At 43.5% G+C, this 25175-nt stretch overlaps 2 protein-coding genes across 2 annotated transcripts in view; one reads left to right on the plus strand and one right to left on the minus strand.

The window, feature by feature from the left end:
- The window catches only part of UBAC2 (UBA domain containing 2), a 154987-nt gene that overhangs the window by 61367 nt on the left and 68445 nt on the right, over positions 1-25175 (minus strand). The window contains exons 5-6 of the mRNA XM_012926824.3: positions 5860-5983; positions 1324-1371 (exon numbers count right to left, since the gene is read on the minus strand). Coding sequence (XP_012782278.2) covers positions 1324-1371; positions 5860-5983 — 172 coding nt within the window. The remainder of the gene's footprint in view (positions 1-1323; positions 1372-5859; positions 5984-25175) is intronic.
- On the plus strand, positions 12359-23983 carry LOC101534181 (G-protein coupled receptor 183). The gene is made up of 2 exons (XM_004577378.4): positions 12359-12509; positions 21901-23983. The coding sequence occupies exon 2, from the start codon at positions 21933-21935 to the stop codon at positions 23004-23006; it is 1074 nt and encodes a 357-aa protein (XP_004577435.2). The 5' UTR covers positions 12359-12509; positions 21901-21932; the 3' UTR covers positions 23007-23983.

Genomic DNA, 25175 nt, shown 5'->3' on the forward strand with positions numbered 1-25175 from the left:
AGAGGGTCAGCTCTGGACTTCAAGCCCCAGAAGTCTGGCTGGAAGCACAACAGTTATGGAGAATGAAGCTTTAAGTCTAATGAGATAAGAATGAACATATGAAAGGAATAATAGAGCATAAAGATGAAATAAAATATAAGAGGTAAACAGGTTTAAAGAATTACATAAACAGTCTATAATACCAGTCATTGCCCCACCATCACCACTAAGAAAAAAAAGACAGTGATAACTTATTTAAAACACCTATAGTGAAATGCAGTGATTTCCAAACTTTCCCTCTGTACTTATGACTATGAATCTATCATGAATTTCTTCATCTTTTCCAAGAAATTAAAATTGTTTTACATACACACTAGTTACACATGAAATTTTACACATTTTGCAGTTTTAAATTTAAACCATGGATGAAGGTAAAACTCAACTTCATGCTCTCAGTTTCTTTTAAAATACTTCACATAGACAGTTTTGTTAGGACAGACACTCATCATCAAAGCGGAAGTCACGTGGCAGTGGAAACAAGGAAGGAACTGCAGCCCCAAGGGTAGAGGTGTTTGGCATGTCAGTTAAGTCACTATTCAGGACTTGCATCTCATGGTGGAGTGCCTGGTTTGAGTCCAGGCTCCTCCCCTTTGGATTCAGCTTCTTGCTAATGGACACCCTGGAAGGCAAGTACCTGGGTCCTTGCTGACCACATGGGAGGCCCACATGGGGTTCACGGCTCCAGCCTGACCCAGCCCTGTGCACTGAGGGAACTGAGCCACCACATGGGAGAACTTTGTTCTCTAATCTCTGTGAGTCTCTCAGCTTTTGAAATAAAATGAAAATAAGTAATAGTAATTGTTTTTTTGTATTTTAAAACAAGGATCCAGTCTGCTCCAGTTCACTCCATTCTTCCCATACTGCCCATAGTAACGATGAGTCTTGGGTCAGCTCTAAAGCGCCTGACTTTCTACTTAGCCCTGTTGTTTTTTCTTTGCATGACAATGATATCTTAATCAAATGTGGAGAGCCTCTCAATATTTTAGACACTGCAACTTCTCCATTTTCTGTCATTGTCCCTCTTGTTATGAATTAGACCATTAATGTCACAGCAGTGATCAAAAGCTTGGCTAATACTTTCGCTCAGTGATTTTGAAAATAGAGCCCATGAGTCTGCCCTGTCCCTTTTCATCACCACCTAAGCCAATGGACCCAGACCCGACAGGGTTAACAGAAGGCCAGAGGCAGCTGAGGATGACCCATAACCTCAATCTACATTTTTCCTAATTGTTTTTTCTTTCCAGAATATAGAGGGAACTGAGAGGAAGAGGGAAGCATACTTACAAGTCCACTTATGGCTACAATCCAGATGTAGGAACCAGAGGTGAAAAGCTATAAAAGAAAAAAAAAGGCAACTAAAAATGAAATCCAACTGTGAGTCACAGTAAATCTATTTTTACATTAACTACAGTCATTAAGTATTAATTAATATGCCATAACACAGATAAGGAAATAGAAATTAACATATACATTTAGTTATTTAAAAGACAATAATTCATTTATACCAGCACTTAAGACTTTCTATGGTCTGAAACAGATCCGTTGAATCCATGTAAAGAAAAATAAAATTCAAGAACATCCTTATTTTGAAAACAACTTAAAATAAAAAATACATATATAAGGAAGTTATTAGAATTAACAGCATGCAACACAGGTAGTCACTATTCCAAGGTAATCATAGATGATATTTGTTTAAATTATTTCTTAATTTCTTATCATTGTGACCCTAACTTATAAATGGAGAACTACCCAACTTCTCCATTTATGTTCATGTCCAATGGCACCTTCCTTAAGTGCTAGTATTCTCATTCTAATTCACCCAAAGAATGGCGAACTAGGTAACGATATAAAGTAAACTAATGGGAAAAGCTAGTGGTTAGCTCTTAGGAGATCTCTCCTTTAGCTTCCCAAATCATTTTTATCTGAGTGTTGTACTCAGGGTTAAAAATAATAACAACGCAGTGTTGCTGTGGGAGAGAAATGACTTCTGGCCTCATGTTCATCTCTAGACCTTCAGACGGAGGATGTGAAGTGCTTACGATCACAGAGGAAGAAGCAGGATGTGCAAGCTGGAGAAGCCACGTTCACAGCTGACACTGAGCTGGATGAAAACCTCAGAGTTCAGCACTTAGCCAGGACACAAGAACAGATAGACACGAGGGGCACGAGAGGGCAAGGTGCAGGTGCCCAGTGGCTGTGGGCTCTGTTCCAGGTGCTAGCTCACCTGGTGATGGGTACCAGATGCCACTCAATTTAACCTCTGATCTAACATGGATGCTCATTCAGTATAAATGACTCTAATAATAAGAATGAGAATTATATAAATATTCTGCTATAGTTCTCTTCTAAAAATAGAACCAATGGGGTGGATGGTATGGCACAGCATACTAAGGAACCGTTCATAATGCCAAAATCCTATGTCGAAGCACTGGTTTAAATCCTGGCTACGCCACGTCTGATCCAGTTTTCTGCTAATGTCCTGCCACCTACATAGGAGACCCAGATGGGAGTCCCTCGTTTCTGGGTTCAACCTGGCTCAGTACCAGCTTCTGAGGGTATTTGGGAAGTACACCAGTGGCAGTGCATGGAAGACTTGTCACTGTCTCTCTCAGTTATTTTGCTTTTTAAGTGAAAGAAAGAAAAAATGAATCTGTTTTTTAAAAATTAAAGGAAAAAGGGCCTAGCACAGTGGCCTGGTGGCTAAGGTCTTTGCCTTGTAAGTGCCAGGAACCCATGTGGGCAGAGTTGTGTCCCGGCTACCTCACTTGCCATCCTGCTCTCTGTCTGTGGCCTAGGGAAGTAGTAGAGGACGGCCCAAAGCCTTGGGACTCCCTGCACCCGCATGGGAAACCTAGAGAAAACTCCTGCCTCCTAGCTTTGGATCAGTTCCACTCTGGCCGTTGTGGCCACTTGGGGAGTGAACCAGCGGATGCAAGATCTTTCTTTCTCTCTGCCTCTCCTCTTCTCTATATATCTGACTTTCCAATAAAAATAGATAAATCTTTTTAAAAAAGAAAAGTTAAAGGAAAAAGCCCAAAGGAATCAATAAGAGGTCAGCTAACATTTTTTAAAAAAAGATTTGTTGATTTTTATTGGAAAGGCAGATTTGCACAGAGAAGTGGAGACAAGAGAGAAAGATTTTCCATCGACTGATTCACCCCAAAGTGGCTGCAATGACCAGAGCTTAGCCAATTTGAAGCCAGGATCCAGGAGCTTCTAGGTCTCCCATGTGGATGTGGTCCCAGGCTTTGGGCCATCCTATACTGCTTTTCCAGGGCATAAGCAGGGAACTAGATGGGAAGTGGAGCATGCGGGACACCAACCAGTGCCTATATGGGATCCTGGTATTGGGGAGGAGGATTTAGTCACTTAGCCATTGTGCCAGGCCCCAGCTAACACTTTCTATGTGGTAGGGAAGGAACTGCTTCCAAAAGTTTTCAAACCCTGAACTCATGGAGCCCCTCCTCCCTGATGATGGCATTCTTCCTATTTAGCCACTCTTCTAGCTCCTTAGGTCAGACAGCTGCATGGCCAGCTCACAGCCTCACATTCTCCCTGTTGCCATCTCACAGGCAGGTGGGAGAAGCAGTGCATTTTTTCAGTTCAGAAAATGACTTCCTTCAAACTCATAGGCCCCTCACATTATTGTATGTTGCTCCCAACTGTGTCCGTTTGTGTTTGGACTGTGTGTGTGCTCTTTCTCAATGCTGGAATCCTTGAAGCGGGTACTTTCCTGCTAGCCTCCAGCAAAGGGCATGGCATGCTGGGTCTCAAGCCATCTGACACCTTAGTGGTCCTTCACAATGGTCACTTGGCTTTTCTAAAGTGACCACAGGTCTTTCATTTACCCATTCATTCATTCATTCATTCAACAAACATCCCTGGTTTCAAGTAGCTGAGGTGGGGAAACAGAAAGGCCTAGAAATGCGTGTGGTGGCCAGAGAGGAGGGAGGCAACTGGGAAGGAAGGAGTCCGGCTACCCCGGCTGTGGGGCAAGGATGGCAAGAGGGCACCCTTCATGCTGAGAAGCCATCAGCCTTTCCCCTTCCTCCCTGAGAGCAACTCTGATTTCACAAGGCTGCTGGGATGTTAGGAAAATGTTAGGAATTTACAGCATTTGGAAAACGTACCCATGGCAGCTGCAAGTGCACTTCTGCCTTTCAGCAGGTGTCAGAGGGTGTCTCCACTGACAGCCGTGTGTTAGTGTAGGCCACACCCTTCTCTCTGCGGACAGCTCTTTTCCTCAGGGGCTGAACACACTACTGACTTTGCTTTTTGCCCAAAAAATCTCAGAAAAGTCAGTGTGGAAGCTAAAGACATAAATTATAAATAGTAGGAACCAACTGATTCAGAATGTATTATCTATTTAGGTTACTCTATAGCAATGCTATTTTGTTCAATCCTTAAAATAACCCTGAAAGTGGGTATCACTGTCCCCATTTTACAACTGGAAGTTCAAAAAAGATAAGTGACAGAGGAAATAATTACCAGGCCATGTCACTAAGCCAATCTATTGGCTTCAAATACTTTCCACAATCCCACACTGCATCCTCCTCCATCATGAATAAAACAACAATTTTCACCCTCACAGATGCAACATAATTTCAGAGTTGGGAGGGAGTCCACTATACTTATAGTCAACATGAAGTCCACAGGAATTCCATGACTGGACCCGAGTCTCACGGCCTCGAGGGCTGTGCTAATACAACTGGTCTCCTGAGCCAGGTGGGGTGCTTGTCCTGCTTTCCAAACTGCCTGTTCTAACAACTTGGATGACGCTGAACCTGCTATGGCTAATCCTAGTCATAAAACCCAGGGGATTAAGGGCTCCTGGGCCATGTAAATGTCAAGTAGGTTATGGGGCGGTGGACAGGTATGGGGGTTGAGAGGTAGAGAATACAGATTTCATGAAAAACGGCCGTAAATGCAGTAAGGAAATACCAGCCGATGAGCCACTGCTAACACAATGACAGCAGACTAGAAAAGTTAGAGGAAATGCTAAAGGTTAAAAGGGGAGGGTGGAGGCATTGTAAAGTGACATTGGCATCCGGTTTGAAACGTGTGGGATAAGGAATGTTATGAGTATCAATCAGTGGATCAAAAGGCCAAGTTACACATGGTGCCACAGGAAGACTTAGAATAAAACTACATGAAAAGTTATGAAGAGGAAAGGAATAGAAACAAGTAGGACAGACAGAAAAACAGAAAACCACAGCAGGGAGCAATCTATGTTCACTGACTCCTGGTAAACTGAACATTTTCTAATTTCAGCCTGGCGGCAGTAAGGACTCCAGCAAACCATTTGGCCAGTGGAGGCACTGCCCTTCTGCCCCCTTCCCCCATGCCTCCTGGCCCCAAAGGGAGCAGCTGCTCCTGCTTAGCTCAGGCACTACTGCTGCTGCTTCAGAGCTTAAACTGTGGCACTGCAGTCAATAAATTCACTTCTTTTTTGGACACTGATTTTCTACTTTCTACCTTCTAACTGCTTTCACTTGTTTCTACTACGAAGCATGATTTTTAAAAAGTACTTACATGCAATTGTACAATGAAGTGAGAATATTTTCCACTGATACAAATTACAGTGAAAGCTCTTATCAGATTTCTACAGGCTATGAAAGCATTCTAGTACCTTCTATACCTTGATGTTCTTGTTCTGTAACACTCCCTTTGAACATCTGATACAGATCATGAAGCCAAACTCATGGGAAAAAAAAAAAACCACTGTTTTTAAGGAGATCAAATGACAAGACAAAGGAAAAAAAAAAAACGAGAAAAAAAGATCTGATTAAAGAAATGCGAACATAAAAATGCATACTGTACCTGTAGTCCCAATATATAAATCAATGTCTTGTTTGTGATGGACAACGGGCCCAGAATTTGTGCCACTTGGACTCTTGGTATGGAGCAGTAAAATGGTACAAACAGAGCAAACACAGGCGCCAGGCTATGCAAACAAATAAAGAAAAATCACTATAGTGTAGGAATGAATTTCAAGTATCAATGGCAGATGGATATTTGAAGCAAGGCTGTTTGTAACTTTACTTGTCTGAAAACATGTTCTAGCAGACACATAGGTTGGTTTTCAAATATGTATGATATCCAAATAATTTGTACTTATATGAAACATTTTATGAAATCCTAATTATTCTATTCTTGCAGGCCCTCTCCAAACCTCAGCAAAGGAGTGGGCTGAGATCTGTAGCTAATAGTAAGAAGACTTAAAAGCAGACAGTAAGGAGCCCACAGATGTCTTAAAATCTAAGGAAAGAGATCAACCAAACCCTAAGCAACAGAGACATCAGAATTCTTTATTGTCAGATCCAAAAGCCTCATGGCAGACTCTGCCCAGTGACATCACCATAGCACCTGACATGGCTTATCACTCCTGCCCACACTCCCTAAATTCCTTCCTGCTTTTGTCTTCACCCTTAGAATCTTGCCTGTTTCCAGCCCATTTCCCATCCCATCCCATCCTCCTATCCTCCCACGCTTCCAGTACAGTCTTGTCCTCTTGCTCTGGTCTCTATTATAAACTCAACCTCTTCTATACCTTCAAATAAGAAAATGATATGAATTGCACAGTCACCTGCCTGTCCCCCCCTACTCTGGCCTTCAGAAGCCACAGCTGTGTACTGAAAATCTTGCTTCTCTCTAATCCTCCTCTTACCATTGCTAACAATATTCTCTTCCCATGCCATAAACAATCCTGACTGTGTTAACTTGCCACTTACAACTCTTCCTTTTGCAGGTACCCAGTATCCAAAGGTAAAATTCAAATAACATTATGAAATAGCTAGTCCGGTAATTCTCTTTTTCTTTAACATTTTACTGAAATATATACAGATCATGAAACATGTGTGTAGATAACAGTTTTTGTCCTCTAATTTAAAAAAATGAAGGGGAGAGCAGTGAGCACTCTTGGAGTACCAGTAATATTTTGTAATTCTTTTGTATTGGTGTAGTTTCCTACAAGTATCTTCCTCTCTCTGCACCCTCAACTGGCTCCTCACACCCAGAACGCTCTGTCTTCCACATTCACATGCACACACACAGTTACACCCTGAGCATGTTGAGCTCTGCTGACGGTACAGACACACTTCAGACCTAAAACATCCTTTCCACTCTGAGGCTTTGGAAACTCATCTTGTGAGACACTGCTGGGCTCCTCCCAGAATGCACAGCCCACTCCCAGAGCCTCTTCACTTTGCCCCTAGGGTTACGTCAGCTTCACTCTATCAGTGAATCAATGAATCAACTTGGTGATGATCAGGCTGCAGGATGTTGGTCAGAGCAGAGATATCAATGTCTATGAGTAAGAAACAGTCCCTGACCTCAAGGAGCTCATTTCAAGACTGCACACTCACATTCCTACAAAGGTGAGATGGTACCAGAAACGAGTGAAGTGGCCTGGCCGCATTTGCAACCATTTCTTTTTTCATGAAACAGCTGGTTGCTCTGCCCGTTTGTGGGGAGCAGAGGACAATGTTAATGCAAATAAGGATTTTGTTATCATTAGAAAGAATCAAGCACACACACACACACACACACACACACACAGACAAGTGCACACATGTCATCAACAGTATCAGTATCAACAGGTCCTAGTAGGAATGCAGAAAATGGCAGCATAGGAAAAACCTGAGCCAATGAGCACCTAAGTGTAAGCACGATGTCAAGACCAGGGGTGCAGATGGGTGTGCAAAACACCTGGCTCACAGCTAACACAGAGGACGGCAAGGGCAGAGCAGCAGAGATACATGGATAGCACAGCAGAGCCACTATCGCAAGGACCAGTACTTGATTTCTTCTCTCATCGAGCCTGCTGCCCATAGTGGGCACCCAGGGAGAAAAGAAAACTCAGACCTCCCTCAGCATCAGGCGCAGTGCAGGAGCTCAAGAAATCTGGGGCAGCAGAATTACCCCCTTTCTTGAATGACTGTAGGTCCACATTTAATGAGCTAACTAGGGTTTCTGAGTCTCATGTTAGATGAAGACCTCTGAGAAAGCACCACAACTCACTCAGTTTTTGCAACCCCTAGCACCAGGGCACATTCTTCCATATGACCCACATTCAGTAGCTGTTGTAGCAAAAAAAACAAAAAGAAAACAAAAAACCAAAATAATACAGCGTTTTCTAAAACCACACAAAAGGTCTCTTCTGTGTCCAATTCCAAACCCAAATGATTGATGAAACAGTTGTGCTTTAGTGCATATTAGCCACTCCTGGGCTTTCTGTCCCCTCACGGCCCTGCCTCAGAGAAAAGGCCAAAGTCACGACAAGGACCGGCAATGTGTGTCCTCCACCCACACCCAGGTCATCCACTTCCTAGAACTGTACCTCCCCTGGGAAGTCCTTGGGGATCACTCTGCTTCAGTCGGCCCTCGTTCGTCTCACAGCCCTGTCTACATCTGTAGTCTCGATTTTCTTTTCTGATCACCTTCCCCATAGCATCTGTAACCACTACTCCACTGCCTGATTGATTATTTTATCACTGTCTCCCCAACAGGAGTGGAAGCCTTACTCAGTTGGCGATTGTGGTCTGTTTTGCTCATTACTTTATCCCTTTTGATCTAAATGGTGCCTGGCATTGAGTAGATGCTCAATAAATACTTGAAGAACAAAAAGAATTTTCCTTAAAATGGCAAAATCAAACAGCAGAAATTACTTTTTAAAATAAGATAACTTTGATTTATCATTATATAATGGGACTATAAAACATACTTTCATACATAAGCACATTAAAAATATGGTCTGTTGGTCTCTCTGGGGCTAAACAGAGCCTACACTGGAGAACCAACCACATAGGAGCAATGCCAGCACTGAGCACGTCCCAGGAAATGCTTAACGCGCGGTTTTTTCTGCTCACATTCAACTAGAAATGTGGACAGTAAGATGCAATCAAGTAAGCTGTAGTGGAGTTCTTGTCTGAGGTTACATTTCAAAGTAAACTTAAAAAAAAAACAAACAAACAGGAATTTTAATGACCACAACTTACATCTTATAAAGCAAGAGAAGAAGTTTAGAAATTCCTTAAGAGTTCTTAATCACTGAATAGCTTTAAGTGGTGACTAAATACCAGACCACACATATGTGTAATTCAAGGGCATGTATTTCAGTATTTCAGGCCAGGAGCATATGGGTTGTTTTGTAGAAATTTTCCGTTGCTATTTCTATACACACAGGCTTCACAAAATACCATAATGTTCTTAGTCACTGACCAGTTTTTCTCTTTTCCTTATTTTATGACAACATCTGTTCTTTATGCTGCCAACAGTAACTCAGTCTGACCTTTATAACACTGTGAAGAGCTAACTTCGGGGAGTTCTGTTGGGGCTTATGAGGCTGGAAGAACAGAAGTGGAAAGCAGGTTATAATGTATTTATTCACTCTTGTCTTTTTCAAGATTTATTTACCAGAAAGAGTTATCAAGAGACAGAGAAAAGGACAGAGTCCATTTTTTAAAAAGATTTACTCATTTTTATTTGAAAGGCAGATGTACTGAGAACGGAGAGACAGAGAGTGAGTGAACGTCCATCCCCTGATTCACTTCCAAAAGGGTTACAATAGCCAGAGCTGGGCCAGTCTAAAGCCAGAAGCCAGGAACTTCTTCCCAGTCCGGCATGTGGGTGCATGGGCCCAAGCATTTGGACCACCCTCCAATACATTTCCAGGCACATTAGCAGGGAGCTCCATCAGGAGTAGGGCAGCTGGGACCTGAACCAACACCTGTATGGGAAGTGGGAAATGAGTGCCATGGGAGGAGGCTTAGCTTGCTACACCACAGTGTCATTTACTCTTTCAACCAATGTCATTTACTATCTATCATATAATCATGATTATAAACTGACTCCACTGTATGGTACAATCATGGCTAAAGACATACTGGTAACTCCATAACAACAAAAACGGTGTATGTCAGCTTGTGAAATGGTTCTATATGGAACTTCAATAGCCTGTCACAGGATAGTTCCTTGTCTTTTATACTTGACTGCTCTGATACCAAAAAAAAAAAAAAAAAAAAAAAAAAAAGAAAAGAAAGAAAGAAAAAGAAAGAAATTTTGCTGCAATAATTGAGAGCTTCATTATATAACAATGCTTCACTTAAGGCCTATTGCAAATATTAAAAGCCAAAATCCCACTAAGAGCGGTTTTCAATAAACTGAAAAATCTCTCTAGTGTCTTCATGCATTCATTAAACTTTAAACTGTTTCTAAAGTGTTATTCCATGTTTCTTCACCAGGTTGTAAAATATCTGTATTCCATCCTCTTAGAGTTTTTAAATTATTACTTATGTCAGTAACACAGACAGAGGAAGAAAGAGACAGAGATTCCATCTGCTGGTTTATTCCCTGGCTGCTTCCGTGGTCGGCGCTAAGCCGGAGCCAGGCTGGAAGCTAAGAACTCACTTAGGGTCTCCCTGCCGGGGAACAGGAACCCCATAAATGCAGCCACCACTGCATCTCAGGTCTGTACTGGCTGGCACCTCAAGTCAGGGGTCAGAGCCAGGACTTGAACCCTGGGCACTGTGGCATCTTAACTGTTGGCTAAACAAAGCGCTACTCCTTCTTCCAGCATCTGTACTGGGGTGAGGCTCTGCACTTAGTGATGGTCCTCTCATGCCTTTAACTCAGAGACAAGCGGAGGCCCAGAGAATTCAGCTTTCTTGCTGCTGTCCCTTCTGACAGTGTTGCCCTGTGTGTACCTAACACTTCAGACCTGACAAAGACCCCAGGCAACACTGCCAGGCTGAAGCCACTCGGTCTTTATTATTGTTTAAGTTTTCAGTTAAATTTTTAATTTTCTACTTTTCATTTTTAATTAGTTTGTAACAGATTCAATATGGTTTCTAAATACAATTCCAAGAACAGGATGATATCCCCTTCCTTCCTCCCAACACTCTTTTTCCCCCACTCAACTATTTTTACACAATCTTACGGTATGAGGGTTCTGATATCAGAGTGACAAATGCCTACAACTGATCCAATTTTATTTATGTCATTCTTCAAAACTATCAGGCAATTTATGTAAACATGTATATAAAGAACAGCACATTCCACTTTTTATGATCCCAAATCTTGGGAACCACTTTGATCTTTGGATCTGCAAGTTGCCTCCAAAAGCTTCTAGTGTGTTCCCTTCCTATTTTCTGGAGTTAGGAAGACTGACATAGCAACCTAATCCCTCTTCTGTGAGACAGTTTACAACCCCATGAGGATAACTGTCACATCTCTACAAAGCCTACACTCACAGCCCTCTCAGTGACCTTTCCCAAGACCTGCTGGCCAGCAGCACATGCGCAGTCATCTATGCCCTTGCAACAGACAACACAGCACCCAGGACCGACTGGGGATGCCACATCATTCCTAGACAGGTGTAGTAGCAATTTGCTTGTTTTGAACACCAGGTGGTTAATAACATAGTTTACAAATAGGCTGCATTTTTCACAAGGTTTATTTATTTGTCAGGCAGGCACACACACACACATACACATCTTCCTTCCAATTGGTCACTCTCCAAATGGTCACTACAGCTAGGGCTGGGCAAGACCAATGCCAGGAGCTCAGAATGCTATCCGGGTCTCCCACATGGTAGCAGAGATTCAAGTATTTGGGTTTTCCCAGGCACATGCGGAGGAAGCTGGGTGGGAAGTGGAACAGCCAGGACTTGAACAAGGTCCATTATGGGATGCTAGCATCACATGTGACAGCTTAACCTGCTATGACATGAGGCTCATCCTAACAGACTGCACTCTGATAGCCATGTTGCAGTGCTGGTTTAAAACTCTCAGGTGGACAGAACCTGCTTCTGTCACACCACACATAACAAGCTGGGCTTTTATCTCTATTGGGTCCCCTGCTCTTTCCTTGTCATTGCTGTGTCTGCCAAGTCAATGATTCAACTTGGATGGTCTCTTGCCTGAACACACTAACAGTGAGTCCTGCCTATATGCTGGTTCTTCCTCCCAGTGACCACAGAGAGCTGGCTCTTTCCTATCAGCAGCCACTCAGACACAGAGCCAGGGCATGATTCCCTGGAACCAGCATTCCAGGGGGTGCAACTGCTGAAGCTGACTTTGCAGTCACACATAACATCAATGTAAAGTCAGAAAGTTCACTGATTCAGTCTTACAAGAATTTTTTTCACATTTGTATTTTATAGAAAAATTTATAAAGTTCCACAGATATCAACAATTCATAAATTCCAAGGGGCTTTTGGAAGTTGCTTCTTTTTTTTCTTAAAACCACTATCAGAAGAATTTCACTTCCCATTTGAAAAAAAAAAAAAAGTGCACACGCATACATGAGGCTGAGCGTTACTATGCTCAGTCAGGGTAACAAAAAAAAAAAAGTCACCACCATAAAAGGATGTGTGCATCGTCTCTCTTAAAACAACATGCCAAGGTTAGCATATCTCAGTGTGGGCAGACACTGACGGCTACTGCACACAAGCCCCAAGAAGCCACGGAGATGTAAGTACTTTGCCAAAGTACTAACTTTTGATAAATTATTTTGGGCTGAAAAGATTTAATGTGAGAGGTAAAGGGAAAGAATTTATTTAGTAACAAGTTGTAAGTATGTTTGATCTTGTGCTACTGATACAGCTTAGGCTCTCAAATAACTGGCAGTTCCAACGGGTTATTACTAAGCTGGGAAAGCAATGGGCTGTGCCAGGATCTCTGCCAAACAGGGGTGTGTGTGGGGGGGGGAGAGAGAGACAGCTGGTCACAATGAAAAGTGTTCTCAAGTGCAAGTGAGCAAAGAATGCTAATACTTCAGGAGACTTTAATATGAGGGGAATGGAACAAACTAAAAGTACAATATTTTCACACTTGAATATACTGCTGAAATACAGTATAAGAAGTAATTCCATACAATTTAAAATGAACAAAACAAGCAAATACTTTATTTTTGAGGAGGGAATCCATGTGGCAGCATTCTTGTAACAACAGTTTAGATATATAAAAGGACCTATCTCAGTTTATAGAAAGTTTACCAGCCCATCAGGAAAGAGCAAGGGTCCAGACTTTACTGTCTCTCTGCTGACACAGGGATTTTAATTCTAAAAATAAGCTATCAATTAGAAAAGTGAAAAAAAAAAGTACTTCTGTTGTTCGGTCTGATCGTACTATCAGAAAAATTAAACACATCTTCACCTATTTTCTAGAAAGTCTTATGTTCCCTCCCTTACCCCCAATCATCATCCCAAGCCCAATAATTACGCACAGAGATTTGCCAATACTTTGGTTCAGGTGAGGAATGGCGATCATAGGCCATTTTGGTGAAATAGAGGCTGGCAAGAGACTTCTAAAGGAGGGCAGGAGGGTGTGGAATTTGGGCTTTTTGGTTGTTGATGTTGAGGGTTTCAGTTTTTGGTGTCACTCGGAGGACAGTACGGGCTCTGGCTTCAGGGTCTTGATCCATGAGCTGTGTGGCCTTGTGCAAGTCACCTAACGTCTCTGGCTTCAACTACTGCCAGGCTCTTACACCAAGGTCTCCAGGGCAGGTGCACTAAGCTCAGAGCCCACCCTCGCCTGCCCAGGGGTCTGCCCTGGGGTGACTCCCAGAGCTGTGCACTGGCTCCTGTTCTCTCCTTATGGTGAGAATTACTTTTAGGGACCTTATTGGCAGACTGTTACTTTCTGGGATGTTCTCAGTGGAGCCTCAGAGGGTTATGGTGCTTGCATCTCTGCCTGTGCTGTCAGCATGGCCTTGCTCGAGGGGCCCCTGGCACTTTCTGGACATAGCATTGCCAGAAACAGCCTCATCCACAAGGCATTGTCACTCAACACTCGTGCATTCCATGGGTGGGTGCAATAACAGTCCATTTATAAGGTGCTTTCTAGAGCTTATTATAACCATGGCCAGTCATTTAATGGGTAAGTATTAACTCAGGTCACTAACTGACTTTCTTATATTAACTAGATATCTTTTGATGGTTGGTTCTTTGACATTCTGTGTCACAAACTGCATGACAGAAAGTCATTATCCTCAAGGAATTTATATTTTATTATTTTAAAGAAAGATTTCCTTATCTACTATCTATCTGAAAGGCAGCATGATAGATAGCCACAACAGCCAAGGCTGGGCCAGGCCAAAGCCAGGAACCCAAGCACTGGGGCCATCATCTGCTATTTTCTTAGGAGTGTTGGCATAGAGCTAGACAGGAAGTGGAGTTGTGCCACAATGCTGGCCCCAGAAACGTACACTTTCAAACAAAAGCGACGATCTAATGTGTGAGTTCTTAGGGAAGCCCCTCTCTCTGCCACAGCCCAGACTGTAGCAGTCCTGAGGACATGCGCTCTCCTTCAATCTGTGCAGTTCACTAGCCCCCCAGCAGGTCCTGCAGGATTCTGAGCACTGACACATTGTGAGAAAATGCACATGAAAAACGCTGAAAAAACTGTAGAGATAACAGAGAGCCTTGAAGTGTTTTGGAAGTCCAAAGAGAAGAGTAAAATTACTTTGTTACATATATGCAAATACCCAAAAAGTTGTATCAAAATTAATACCATAAAAGCTACTAAAGTACTCACATTCCTTCAACCAAAATTTCAACCTGAATTTTTATTGTTAAAAATAGTCCTTAAAATGTTAAGATCTGAATTCATTCATAAAACTTTTACTCACTTTAAAGTATGCTACAAAAAAAATTCATAAGTTCAATCATTCAAGTCAGTGTAGCAATCGCTCCCTCCCCCTGTCTGGTTGTGTTCAGGCAGCTGTGAGCTGGTAGATGTTTAAGTTTTGGGATGCCTTTCTTTTTTTTAGTATTTAAAAAATTATTTCTGGGATGCTTTTCTACTGATTTTCTACCTCAAATATGGGTGCACGTGGGGAATAAGAACGAGGGAGGATGCTGCGGTGCCACATCTGCGTTCTAGCGCCAAAGCACCTGGGTATGAGCCCTGACACCTAAAGCTGGGTCCCTGGGGTGCCACCAAGTGCCCTGTGCCTCAGCACCTCTGCATGGGAGTGGACTGCTGGCCGTCTGAGAGGAGTCAGTGAGTGCTGACACAGGGAATGCTGAGGGCAGTGCCCAGAACGCGGTCTGTGCCCAAGGGGTGGTCGCTGTCATTCATCAACCCTTGCCTCAGAAAGCAGCTCTGGCCCACAGCCAGGGAAGCTGCTATTGCACTGTTCACTAACAGGTACTGATTAGCAACTGTGGGTCAGCGGGAGACACAGAAAACTGCACCTCCACTCCCAGTCATTTCACAGCCTTGTGGGAGACAGGGAGCAATCTCCACAACACAGTCACTGTCACAGAGCAAAGATGCACACCCTCCCCGCCCCGCCATACTGGGGGCAGGCAGTGAAAATCAGGCAAGCATCCAGGAGCAGCTGATTGCAAAGTGCTGAAGGGAAGCAGAGGCCGAGAATGCACCACAACTGGGGAAAGGAGGCAGGAGACAGCGGAGTGTGTGTGTGCACTCAGGCAGACACAGCACGGCATGTCGTGCGACAGGAGCAGGAGCCTGCAGAGAGGGAAGGCGGTCAGCAATGCAGCTGTGGAGGGGGCAGAGCCCCAGCAGGAAGGAAGCTGAGCGTGTGACAGGGAGCCTCTGTCTGGCTGGGGGAATGGATGGGCTCCATCTGCAGCAGAGTTCCAGAGTGTAGGAGGGGGCTAACGGCAGGCAGGGCCAGCGAGAGCAGCACGCACAGGGGCTCACACCTGTAGCACACCACTTCCCTGGAGATCAGGGAGCAAGGCCAGGCAGGATGACAGCCCTGACACTGGTGTGACCCTAACATGGCTGCCTCAGAGCCAACCCTGAGCAAGTCTGCAAGGTAAAAACCTGAGACTGTCTCAAATTTAAGGAGCAGTGGTTTCTAGAGACTGTTGGGGTGCCAAGGAGAAACAGGCCCCACCCAAGGCAGGCCTCTGGCAGATGGTCGCTGTCTGTCCTGCAGTTTCCTACCCCACTCCAGACCCACCCAGCAGGCTGCTGTTAGAATCATAGTGGGAAGCTCTCGGTCTGACAGTTTCCCAAACATACCATCTTCACCCTAAGCAACCTCCTAGTCAGTGTGAAAGCTTCCACAAGTCACAGTCAGCCCCCAGGGTCTGTCACATCAGTGAGCACCCCAGCAGGGGGCAGGGAGGTCCCTGGAGGCTGACCATGGAAAGTTCTCCTCTGGCATTACCAAAACTAGCCCACAGACACAGGCATAACCATCAGTCTAGGACTCAAGGCTGATGGGGGTCGGGGGCGGTAGCGGAAGTCATCTGACAATGCATCTGCACAGATTTGTTTACCAGGCTACTGGGGTGCGCATGGACCGCTACAGTGATGGATTAGCAGATCCTGGCAAAGAACACCCTGGCTTCACCAGCAAAGTGACAGGCAGCTCTGACTGTGCTTCAACCTCCTCTTCTGCAGTCAGGAATTCCTGTTGCCACCTGAGCATTTCATAGGCCACGGAGCACACAGGCTCACAGCCGACAGTCTGGTCAAGGTAGCGAGGTTGGCTGCCAGGCCCCAGCATGCATGACACCAGACCAAATTCAGATGTCTCTGTTTTGAACAAGACCAGGGAGGCTTTTTCAAGTAACTGACAAATCCTGATACAACCAGGTGACCAGGGAAGGACAAATGATGATTTTCTCCTGCGCAGCGTGTCTGTCCTTGGGGGAATGGAGCGGGCCTCAGTGCTGGTCCCACTACAGCAGAGGATGATCCGGAGCCATCATCTTCCCCTTCCTTAACTTTTCCCCTAGTCTCACCTCTCCTCAAGAAAATAGCCAAGCCACAGGAGATCCACAAAAGCCAGAGAAAGAACTACAGCAAACACCACTTACTGCATGTGTCCATGCTTCGTAGGCTCACAGTTTGTTTTTATAACAGCCTCTGGAACTTCTGCTCTGGGGCATGACAAAGAGTGAGCACTTGGAGTCAAGCCTTCTCTCTGGTGGAGCCACCCCGAGCAGACCTGGCCTTCCAGAGAAGTCACCTCTCATCAGTGACCACCTAGCATGCCTTGGCCCATTCAAGCACAGTGAAGGCCTGAATTTCAACAGAATTCCTAGACCCACAGGTTCTCCTTGCTTATTCTTAAAAGAAGTAAGGTCAAGAGGGCAAAGGAAATATTTCAGTCACGGTAAAGCAAAAGCCAAATGCTGTTATTCTAGCTCCAACTAAAACCTTTGAGTAAGAGGGAAATTGGTTCACTTCTGCCACGAATAAATACCAAGACTAACCAAGTGAGTAAATCCGAGGGGTCGCAGGTACATGTGTCCTGTGAAACCTCACGCGTGCTTCCCGGCTGGTGACTAGGATAAGCCTTTCAGGGCACAGATTACAACAGAGTTCAGACAACTTTCTTACTAATGTACAAAGAAGGTTTGTGGGACGGGGGGATCTTTTAATTTTTTTTTCCTTCCTGTGGCTAGAAAGAAGCTGTCAGATCATGTCAACATGTCCGGTTATGCAAAAATGAAATGATTTCTCAAGAAATGTTAGCAGCACTATTGGAGAATACACTTAAGTCTCCTTCCAAAAACATAAGCAAAACACCTCAGAAGAGATTTTGCTAAGAGATAAATTCTTATACACATTTGGGGAATGATACAATTCAAAGGGTCAGATATGGTGGGCACCAGTAAATACACAGTACAAAAATGGCTGTACCTCTCTGCTCCCTAGTAAAGCCAGGAGATGTGTCTCCAGCTTCTAGGGTGCTGCTGGGGTTCACTTTTAGCGGAAGAGGAGTTCTGAAGGCCAGCACGACCTCGCTCCTCAGCGGAACCTGAGAAAGGATCCAGGGCCTAACTGGGCTTTGTTCCCTCAGAGACAGGATCCTGGCCTTTGGTATGGAGCAAGGAAAGACAGAGTGGGTCCACACACATATTTTTGCTAGAAAGCACTAGGAGGAAACTCTTTAAAAAAGCAGTGTTCTTAGGGAAAAAGGCTCAGGACATACTCTCCTGTGGGCCTTACCACAGACAATACCCTGACAAACTAGAGCAGTTTCAAGTTGAAGTCAGTGTGTGTGTGTGTGTGTGTGTGTGTAAAGACATGTATGTATATATGTGTACATACATGTCAGAAGCTGCTGCTTAACAGTAATTGAAACAAAAATACAAATTCCAGAATCAATATAAAGTTAGATGTAAAAGAAAAGAAAAGGCAGAATTTACAATCTGAAGGTGGCTGCAGGTGCACTGCAGTGCCAGGCAAGCTTGGGCAACCCCTGCAGTGTGCTCAGCCCAGCTGGCAGAATCTTCTCGGCACTACTCGCCCCACCTGCAGTTCCAGACCCTCCAAATACAAACAGATGTCCTTCCTGCTTCCCCAAGAGCTAGCATATGCAGGCACTACACACAATTTCTGCTGAACCGAAGAATGCGGTTGGATGACTACAGAAGTGATTCAGAAGTCTTATTTGATGAAATCATAGCAATTGCAATTACAATTACTATGTTATAGTAATTAGTCAATACCAGAATGGGCCAATTACATGAAATAGGGCCCTTGATTTGGCTAGCACTATAGTACTAATAGCAGGATGGCTACAAGAAGCACCAAAGTGACATACTAGAATAGCTTAGTGGACTCTACCTTCAAGAGGTTTCTAAGGATCCAAAACTAATATCAAAACAACTTTGAGAGTCTTGGACTGAAGATCCCATTTCAGCCACCCCATGGACCATGCCAGTGTTCTGCAGGTGCTGAAACTCGGCTGACTCCAGCAAGGCGGCCAACAGTAGGAGGGCCTTCAACAGCCCGCCCATCCTCAGGGCTCTCCCGGAAGGAACATCTCTCTTGTGGGCAGGGTGGCCCCACTCTTCGGAGCTGCAAGGGCATAGCCACTCATTGTATCAAGGCACCCCACCTAGGGCTACATGGAGCAAGTGGTCCGAAGCCAGCTCAGCCCAGAGAACAGCCCTACCTGACCTTTTACCTCTCAGCCCCTCAGCAGTACTTGGCTGGCAGGGCTACCATCAGGCTCCCACATGACACAAAGGAAGAAAGGCAGGTGTGTATCGAGTCAGTGCATAAATCAGAGTCAGGGCCTGCGGGACAGCCTTTGAGAGGCACATTACTCCAAGAGGTCTCAGAGAGAAGAGCTTCAATTAAAAAGTTTTCCCCCTCAGATGAAAAAGAAAGTACCTACTTATTGACTTATCAACTCAAGTTCAGTGTTAAACATTTAGAATTGATGGATAAAGCACAAAGATTACTTGTACAAAATTATGTGTGTGCATATGCAAACAGCTTTGTGCGTGTGTGTGTGTGTGTGTGTGTGTGTGTGAACGAGAGAGAGAGAGAAAGAGAGAGGGAGAGATACAATCTTCACTCCTTACGCCACATAATTTGGGCCCTTTTCTGGGCTACAGAGTATTCCATGGTAGGTTCTTCAACACACATATAATCAGCCCTCTATTGATGGGCATTTGAACTGCTGGCGCAGTTTTCCTTCAGAATAGACAGTGTTGTTAAACCTTCCTGGAGTTGACAGCCCTGAACCATTGATGTTTCTGGACCCAACAGGGTTCCAACAAGCTATGCCCGTGCGCCTTCTCCTCTGAGCTACCGTTCGCCATCGGCAGGTTCGTTTTGCTCCTGCCAAAACATTTTAAGGGCATTCCCCAGGAATCTGCTTTTAACTATTTTTCAAAACACATTGGCAGAGATTTTTAGGGGGGAACAACCATTTTCATTGAAATTAGGAAAAAAGTTCATAGGAAGCTCTTGATGACTGTCCCTAAGTCGCAATACCCTGAATCCCATGATCTTTGTTATTGTCTTTGGACCAACTCAGTTCTTTTCTAACCCCTTGGGCTGTTTTATTTAATGTTGTTTTCCTGTTTCATTTTATTGACATACATATTTCAGGTTTTATACCTTTCTTAAATAAACTCTTAAGTTGTCTCACACTTTCGGCAGGTATTGCTATGTCCCTTGGTTCTAAGTATTTCAAAATTTCCACTGTGATTTATTCTTTAAACCTAGAGTTCCTTAGAAATGTATATTTCGGTTTCCAAAGTGATCCTTCATCTTTTTATCTCTGGTTTGCTCTTTAGTCAGATGCTGTATTCTGTCCCATCGTGATTTTCTGACAGTTCTGAGGTTCCTCTCCTGACCTAGCACGTGGTTAAGTCTGTAGGCACACCCAGGGGCCTCGAGCTTTTGAATCAAGTTGGGCAAATCTGAGTCTTGAATCTCTCTTGTACTCAGTGCTTTGTAGCAAAAAAAAAAAAAGTAAAGTTTTCCAATGGCTATGAATTTGCTGATTTCCCTTTTAGCTCTGTCGGTTTGCTGCCCCCACACATTTCCATGCTGTATTTCTGGTCTTCGTGGACAGCTCTGTTTGACTTGGGTAGGGGTGCTCACTACTGCTATGTTTGCCTGGAGTGGGTTTTTTCCTCTTGCTGATACTACTGCTCTACCACTTCCCTGGCTGGGACTGGCCTGTGCTTACCCAGGCTTATCTTTCTGAATCACTTTGAGTTCTACAACAAGTCGTTAACAAGTCGTTAACAAGTCATTAAGTTCCCAAAAACCTCAAACTGACCCTCTTTGCTTTAATAAAGGCAGGTTCAAGCATCTGCATTTGTTGGGACATACTTCCACTCTCTCAATCTTGTGCTTCTGCTTGCCGCCCTTGCTCTCTGTGTCTCCCCAGGATGGCCTGTCCAGCTTCCTCTGTGCTATTTCCAGTCCCTCTCCTTTTGCATTAGGTCTCACTCTCACTTCCATTCTGTCACCTTCTCCACCGTGCACAGATACCATCACTGCATAGTGACACCTACCAACCCTCAGGGCCTGTGGGCACCATGCTTTAAAATTGGGTAATTTATCCAACACAGTGGGCAGAGAAGAGACATGCAAAAATAGAGTTGTGACTTTGAGATGAGATATACACATTGATAGCTTTTTCAGAGTAATTTCCAGTTCTTCTAAAAACAGGCACACAGGATTTATTGCTCTGTCTTCCCACTTTTACCAGAGCTCACCCTCATATATGGAACTTTACTGTAGAGGATTACAATTCTTCAAATTAGGTTACTAGAACAAGGAAGAACTGGAAGTAATCCAAATGCCCATTAAGGCAGTAGCTAAGCAAACCGTGCCTTAACACATTAGGGTACTACAGAGTACCTATCACACATAGATCACACTGTCAGAAAGATGTTCAGTAGATAAAACACCACCTGTGTGATGCCTGTGATTATCTGTAAGGGCAGGAATTGACGCACCAATGGAGCACCTGCAGAATGACAACATTTTTCCTTAAAGGAGCTTGAGTTCTTTTCTTTTTTGGTCATTTTACTCATGGTCTTCTTCTTTTTCTTGTTCTCCTTTTTTTTCTTTTTTTAAACCTAACTTTCAGTTCCTAACAAGGCCTAAACTTATTTCTCATAGTTTTTAGGTTAACACAAATCAGATCACTGCGGTAAGCTCATATTTCGCTACATAAATGTGTGACTGATTTCATTTCCTGGCAGTGATATGCATTTGGAAAAAAAAAAAGCCCAACTGAAATTCAATTTACAAACCAAGTTCAACGACTAAAGTGTGGGGTGTTTTAGATGATTTTATTCTCAATCAGACAACAGTTCAGAAAAGGAAGGGGAATATGTACTTAGGAAGTCAGTGTTTTTCCCACTCTTCACAAAGCTGCCTTTGCCTTGGGGAGAAGCCTCTGTTTCCCTCTGCCAAAGCCATCAAAAGGGGAGAGAATATATAAACCTTTTCCCTCTTCTTCCTGGTGTATATAGGCAACATACCATTTTTTAATAAATTCCTACAGATTATGCCTATCTTGCATTTCAGCAATTAGACCAAATGAGGCAGTGAACTATTGCTATGTATTCCATGTGCTTTTAATTAAATGGATCTTTCTTGGATTTTCTAGACATCTCGACCATCCCACCACTGGATATAAAAATGACAAACAACTTTACTACCCTCTCAGTACCTCCTCAGGGCAATGACTGTGACCTGTATGCCCACCACAGCACAGCCAGTGTGTTGATGCCTCTGCATTACAGCCTGGTCTTTGTGGTTGGGCTGGTGGGAAACTTGCTGGCCTTGGTCGTCATTGTTCAAAACAGGAAAAAAATCAACTCTACTACTCTCTATTCTACAAATTTGGTGATTTCTGATATACTTTTCACGACTGCTTTGCCGACACGGATAGCCTACTATGCACTGGGCTTTGACTGGAGAATTGGTGACGCCTTGTGTCGGATCACTGCTCTCGCGTTTTATATCAACACGTACGCGGGTGTGAACTTCATGACCTGCCTGAGCATCGACCGCTTCTTTGCTGTGGTGCACCCTCTGCGCTACAACAAGATAAAAAGAGTTGAACATGCAAAGGGTGTCTGTGTATTTGTCTGGATTCTAGTCTTTGCTCAAACCCTCCCATTACTCATCAACCCTATGTCAAAGCATGAGCCAGAAAGGACAACATGCATGGAATATCCAAACTTTGAAGAAACGAAACATCTGCCCTGGATTCTGCTGGCTGCCTGTCTTATAGGCTATGTGCTTCCACTGGTGATCATCCTCATCTGCTATACTCAAATCTGCTGCAAACTCTTTAAAACTGCCAAACAGAACCCGCTCACAGAGAAATCTGGGGTAAACAGAAAGGCTCTCAACACCATTATCTTCATTATTGTTGTGTTTGTTCTCTGCTTCACACCTTACCATGTTGCAATTATCCAGCACATGATTAAAAAGCTCCTTTTGCCTGATCCCCTGGAATGCAGCCAACAGCACTCATTTCAGATTTCTCTGCACTTTACAGTATGCCTGATGAACTTCAATTGCTGCATGGACCCTTTTATCTATTTCTTCGCGTGTAAAGGTTACAAGAGAAAAGTGATGAAGATGTTGAGACGTCAAGTCAGTGTATCAATTTCCAGTGCTGTCAAGTCAGCCCCTGATGAAAATTCTCGTGAAATGACAGAATCACAGATGATGATACATTCCAAGTCTTCAAATGGGAAGTAGAAAAGATTTCATTCTGGATTTACAGCAAAGTAAGCTGAAAGATGAACTTTGCTAGACTTGTACGAAGCAAAGTGATCATTTGCTTCCCAATAAGGATTCTTTTGAATTCTTCTCATTGGGAACTGTTTCTCACCTCCAACTTGAGAGTGAACTGATACATTAGCATACATGTGTACGTAAGGACATGTATGTGATGCATATATCAGCTGGCAAGAAAACGTAATGCAAAGTTCTAATCTGTAAATGCAATCGTATGCCAAAAGGGAGGTCACCTTAATAGCTATCAAGGTAAAAAGAAATTTCATGCCAACAAAAATTAAATCATTATTATTCCTTGCCAATAACTTGGCAAAAGAAAAAAGACTAACTAGATTGTACATTGCTGGTGTAAAAATGTTAATATTGTAAAATAGTTTTGATAAAATTTCTTAAATCCATGTTCCTTAAGATTTCAGATATTATTTCCTCAACACCATCAGTTGTTTTTATTCTATTCTGCGTCGTAACTCTGTTGCAAAGCACTCTTTTGGAATAACAAACAGGATGGGATATGATGCCGAGAACACCCCACAATGCTCCCTGTCAACTCTAAACAGCATTGCCAGGGGAATTTTGCTACCCAGCAGCAGAGAGCTTCAGCTCAAGGAGGTCAGGAAAGCCCTTAGCTTGTCTCCTGACAGCACGGTAAGGACCACTGCTCGGGAGTGTGACAAGGACTTCTGAATGCAGCCACATGCGAGGAAGGCTCCCAGTGATACACTCTGCTTGGGAATAAAGTATGACTAGAGGTTTGATTGTCTCTGGAGTTCAAGGGGATCATTTCTTATTTATTTCAGGTTGCTAGTGTCTTGTATCACACTGATACAGTATGGGTCAGTAATTTGGGTTACTGGAAAGCATGGAAAGGGTTTATGAGCCATAAGCAATACGGCTGCTGCTTGACTGAATAAAACAAGCAATAAAATGGAAAATTATAATCCTAAGAGTATGTAGGATCCTTCACAGCATTACACATTTGTTTATATGAATACCTTAGTATGAAAAACATGAACTTTACACATATAATCCACCCGTCTGCCAGCACAAATTCGTTTCACCCATCCTCTGAAACTACACCCAATATGGTATGTCTGTTGGCAGAAACACCAATTTTGACAATGGGAAAGTTAAAAAGACGTAGCATAGTACATCAAGAGTCACATTTCAAATTTTCTCTTAAATTATTTTCTTGAGTAAATTTTCAGTTTTTACCCTGTAAGAAAATCAATCTTAATGGCTGATGCAGTACTCTCAGATTCACATTACCTTAATTTCACAAAGAGCCACTTGAGTATGAAGCTACTGACAAAAACAAGCTCTGGGTTTTTACCACTTCAGTGACCAGGAGAGATCATGTGGGTGGAAGCCAGAAGCTATGTCTACAAACTTTCTGGAGTGAAGAAGGAAAGACAAATGCTAAGTTTCTGTTTGTTTGTTTGTTTGTTTGTGTGCCTTTGGAAGTATGTAGCACCTAGGCAGTCACTTGCAGATCTTGAGGAAAGCACTGTGAGTGAAGGCTCCTGAGACAGGCAGAAAGCCAGCCTCCTTCATGTCAGATTCTCTTTGTGGAAGCCTGCTGGTGTGACTGAGCGAGCACAGGCCAAGGGGTGACCAGCCTCGACAGCATCCACAGCAGATGGGAGTGCTAAGGACGGTCTGTTCTCAGGCACCTTCCACCAAGAAGGCAAAGGCCTTCCACTGTCTACAAATTAGTAACATATTTTTAAAACTGCTTTATTTTCTGCCTCCTCCCTGTCCTATGACACCAATCCACATAAAAGCCATAGACAAAATATCTTCAAACAAATCTTGTCTTTTTTTGAAGTCTGTTCCCTAAACTCAGATACTCCCTTTCCTTCAAAGGTCCCACTTGTCTATTCCATTCATCAAGCCACATTCTGGCTTTGGGATATCCTACCCACCATCTTGTATTTCATTATTTTCATTTCTAATACATTTCTATCACCAGTAGTGAAATAAGAGTAACAGAGACAGTGCTGGTAAATGTTGTCAACTATCACAGAATGAAGGAGGTAAGCTCACACTTCATACAATGGGTACAAGTACTGACTACTTGAGTCAGGCTCAGGCAATACCTTCAATAATAACAGTCAGAACTGGTCACACAGG

This window comes from Ochotona princeps, chromosome 12 (assembly GCF_030435755.1).
Source record: "Ochotona princeps isolate mOchPri1 chromosome 12, mOchPri1.hap1, whole genome shotgun sequence".
Taxonomy (NCBI): domain Eukaryota; kingdom Metazoa; phylum Chordata; class Mammalia; order Lagomorpha; family Ochotonidae; genus Ochotona; species Ochotona princeps.

What these genes read in the sequence shown, in the direction of transcription:
- LOC101534181 (XM_004577378.4), top strand. Translation starts at nt 21,933, where the DNA reads ATGACAAACAACTTTACTACCCTCTCAGTACCTCCTCAGGGCAATGAC.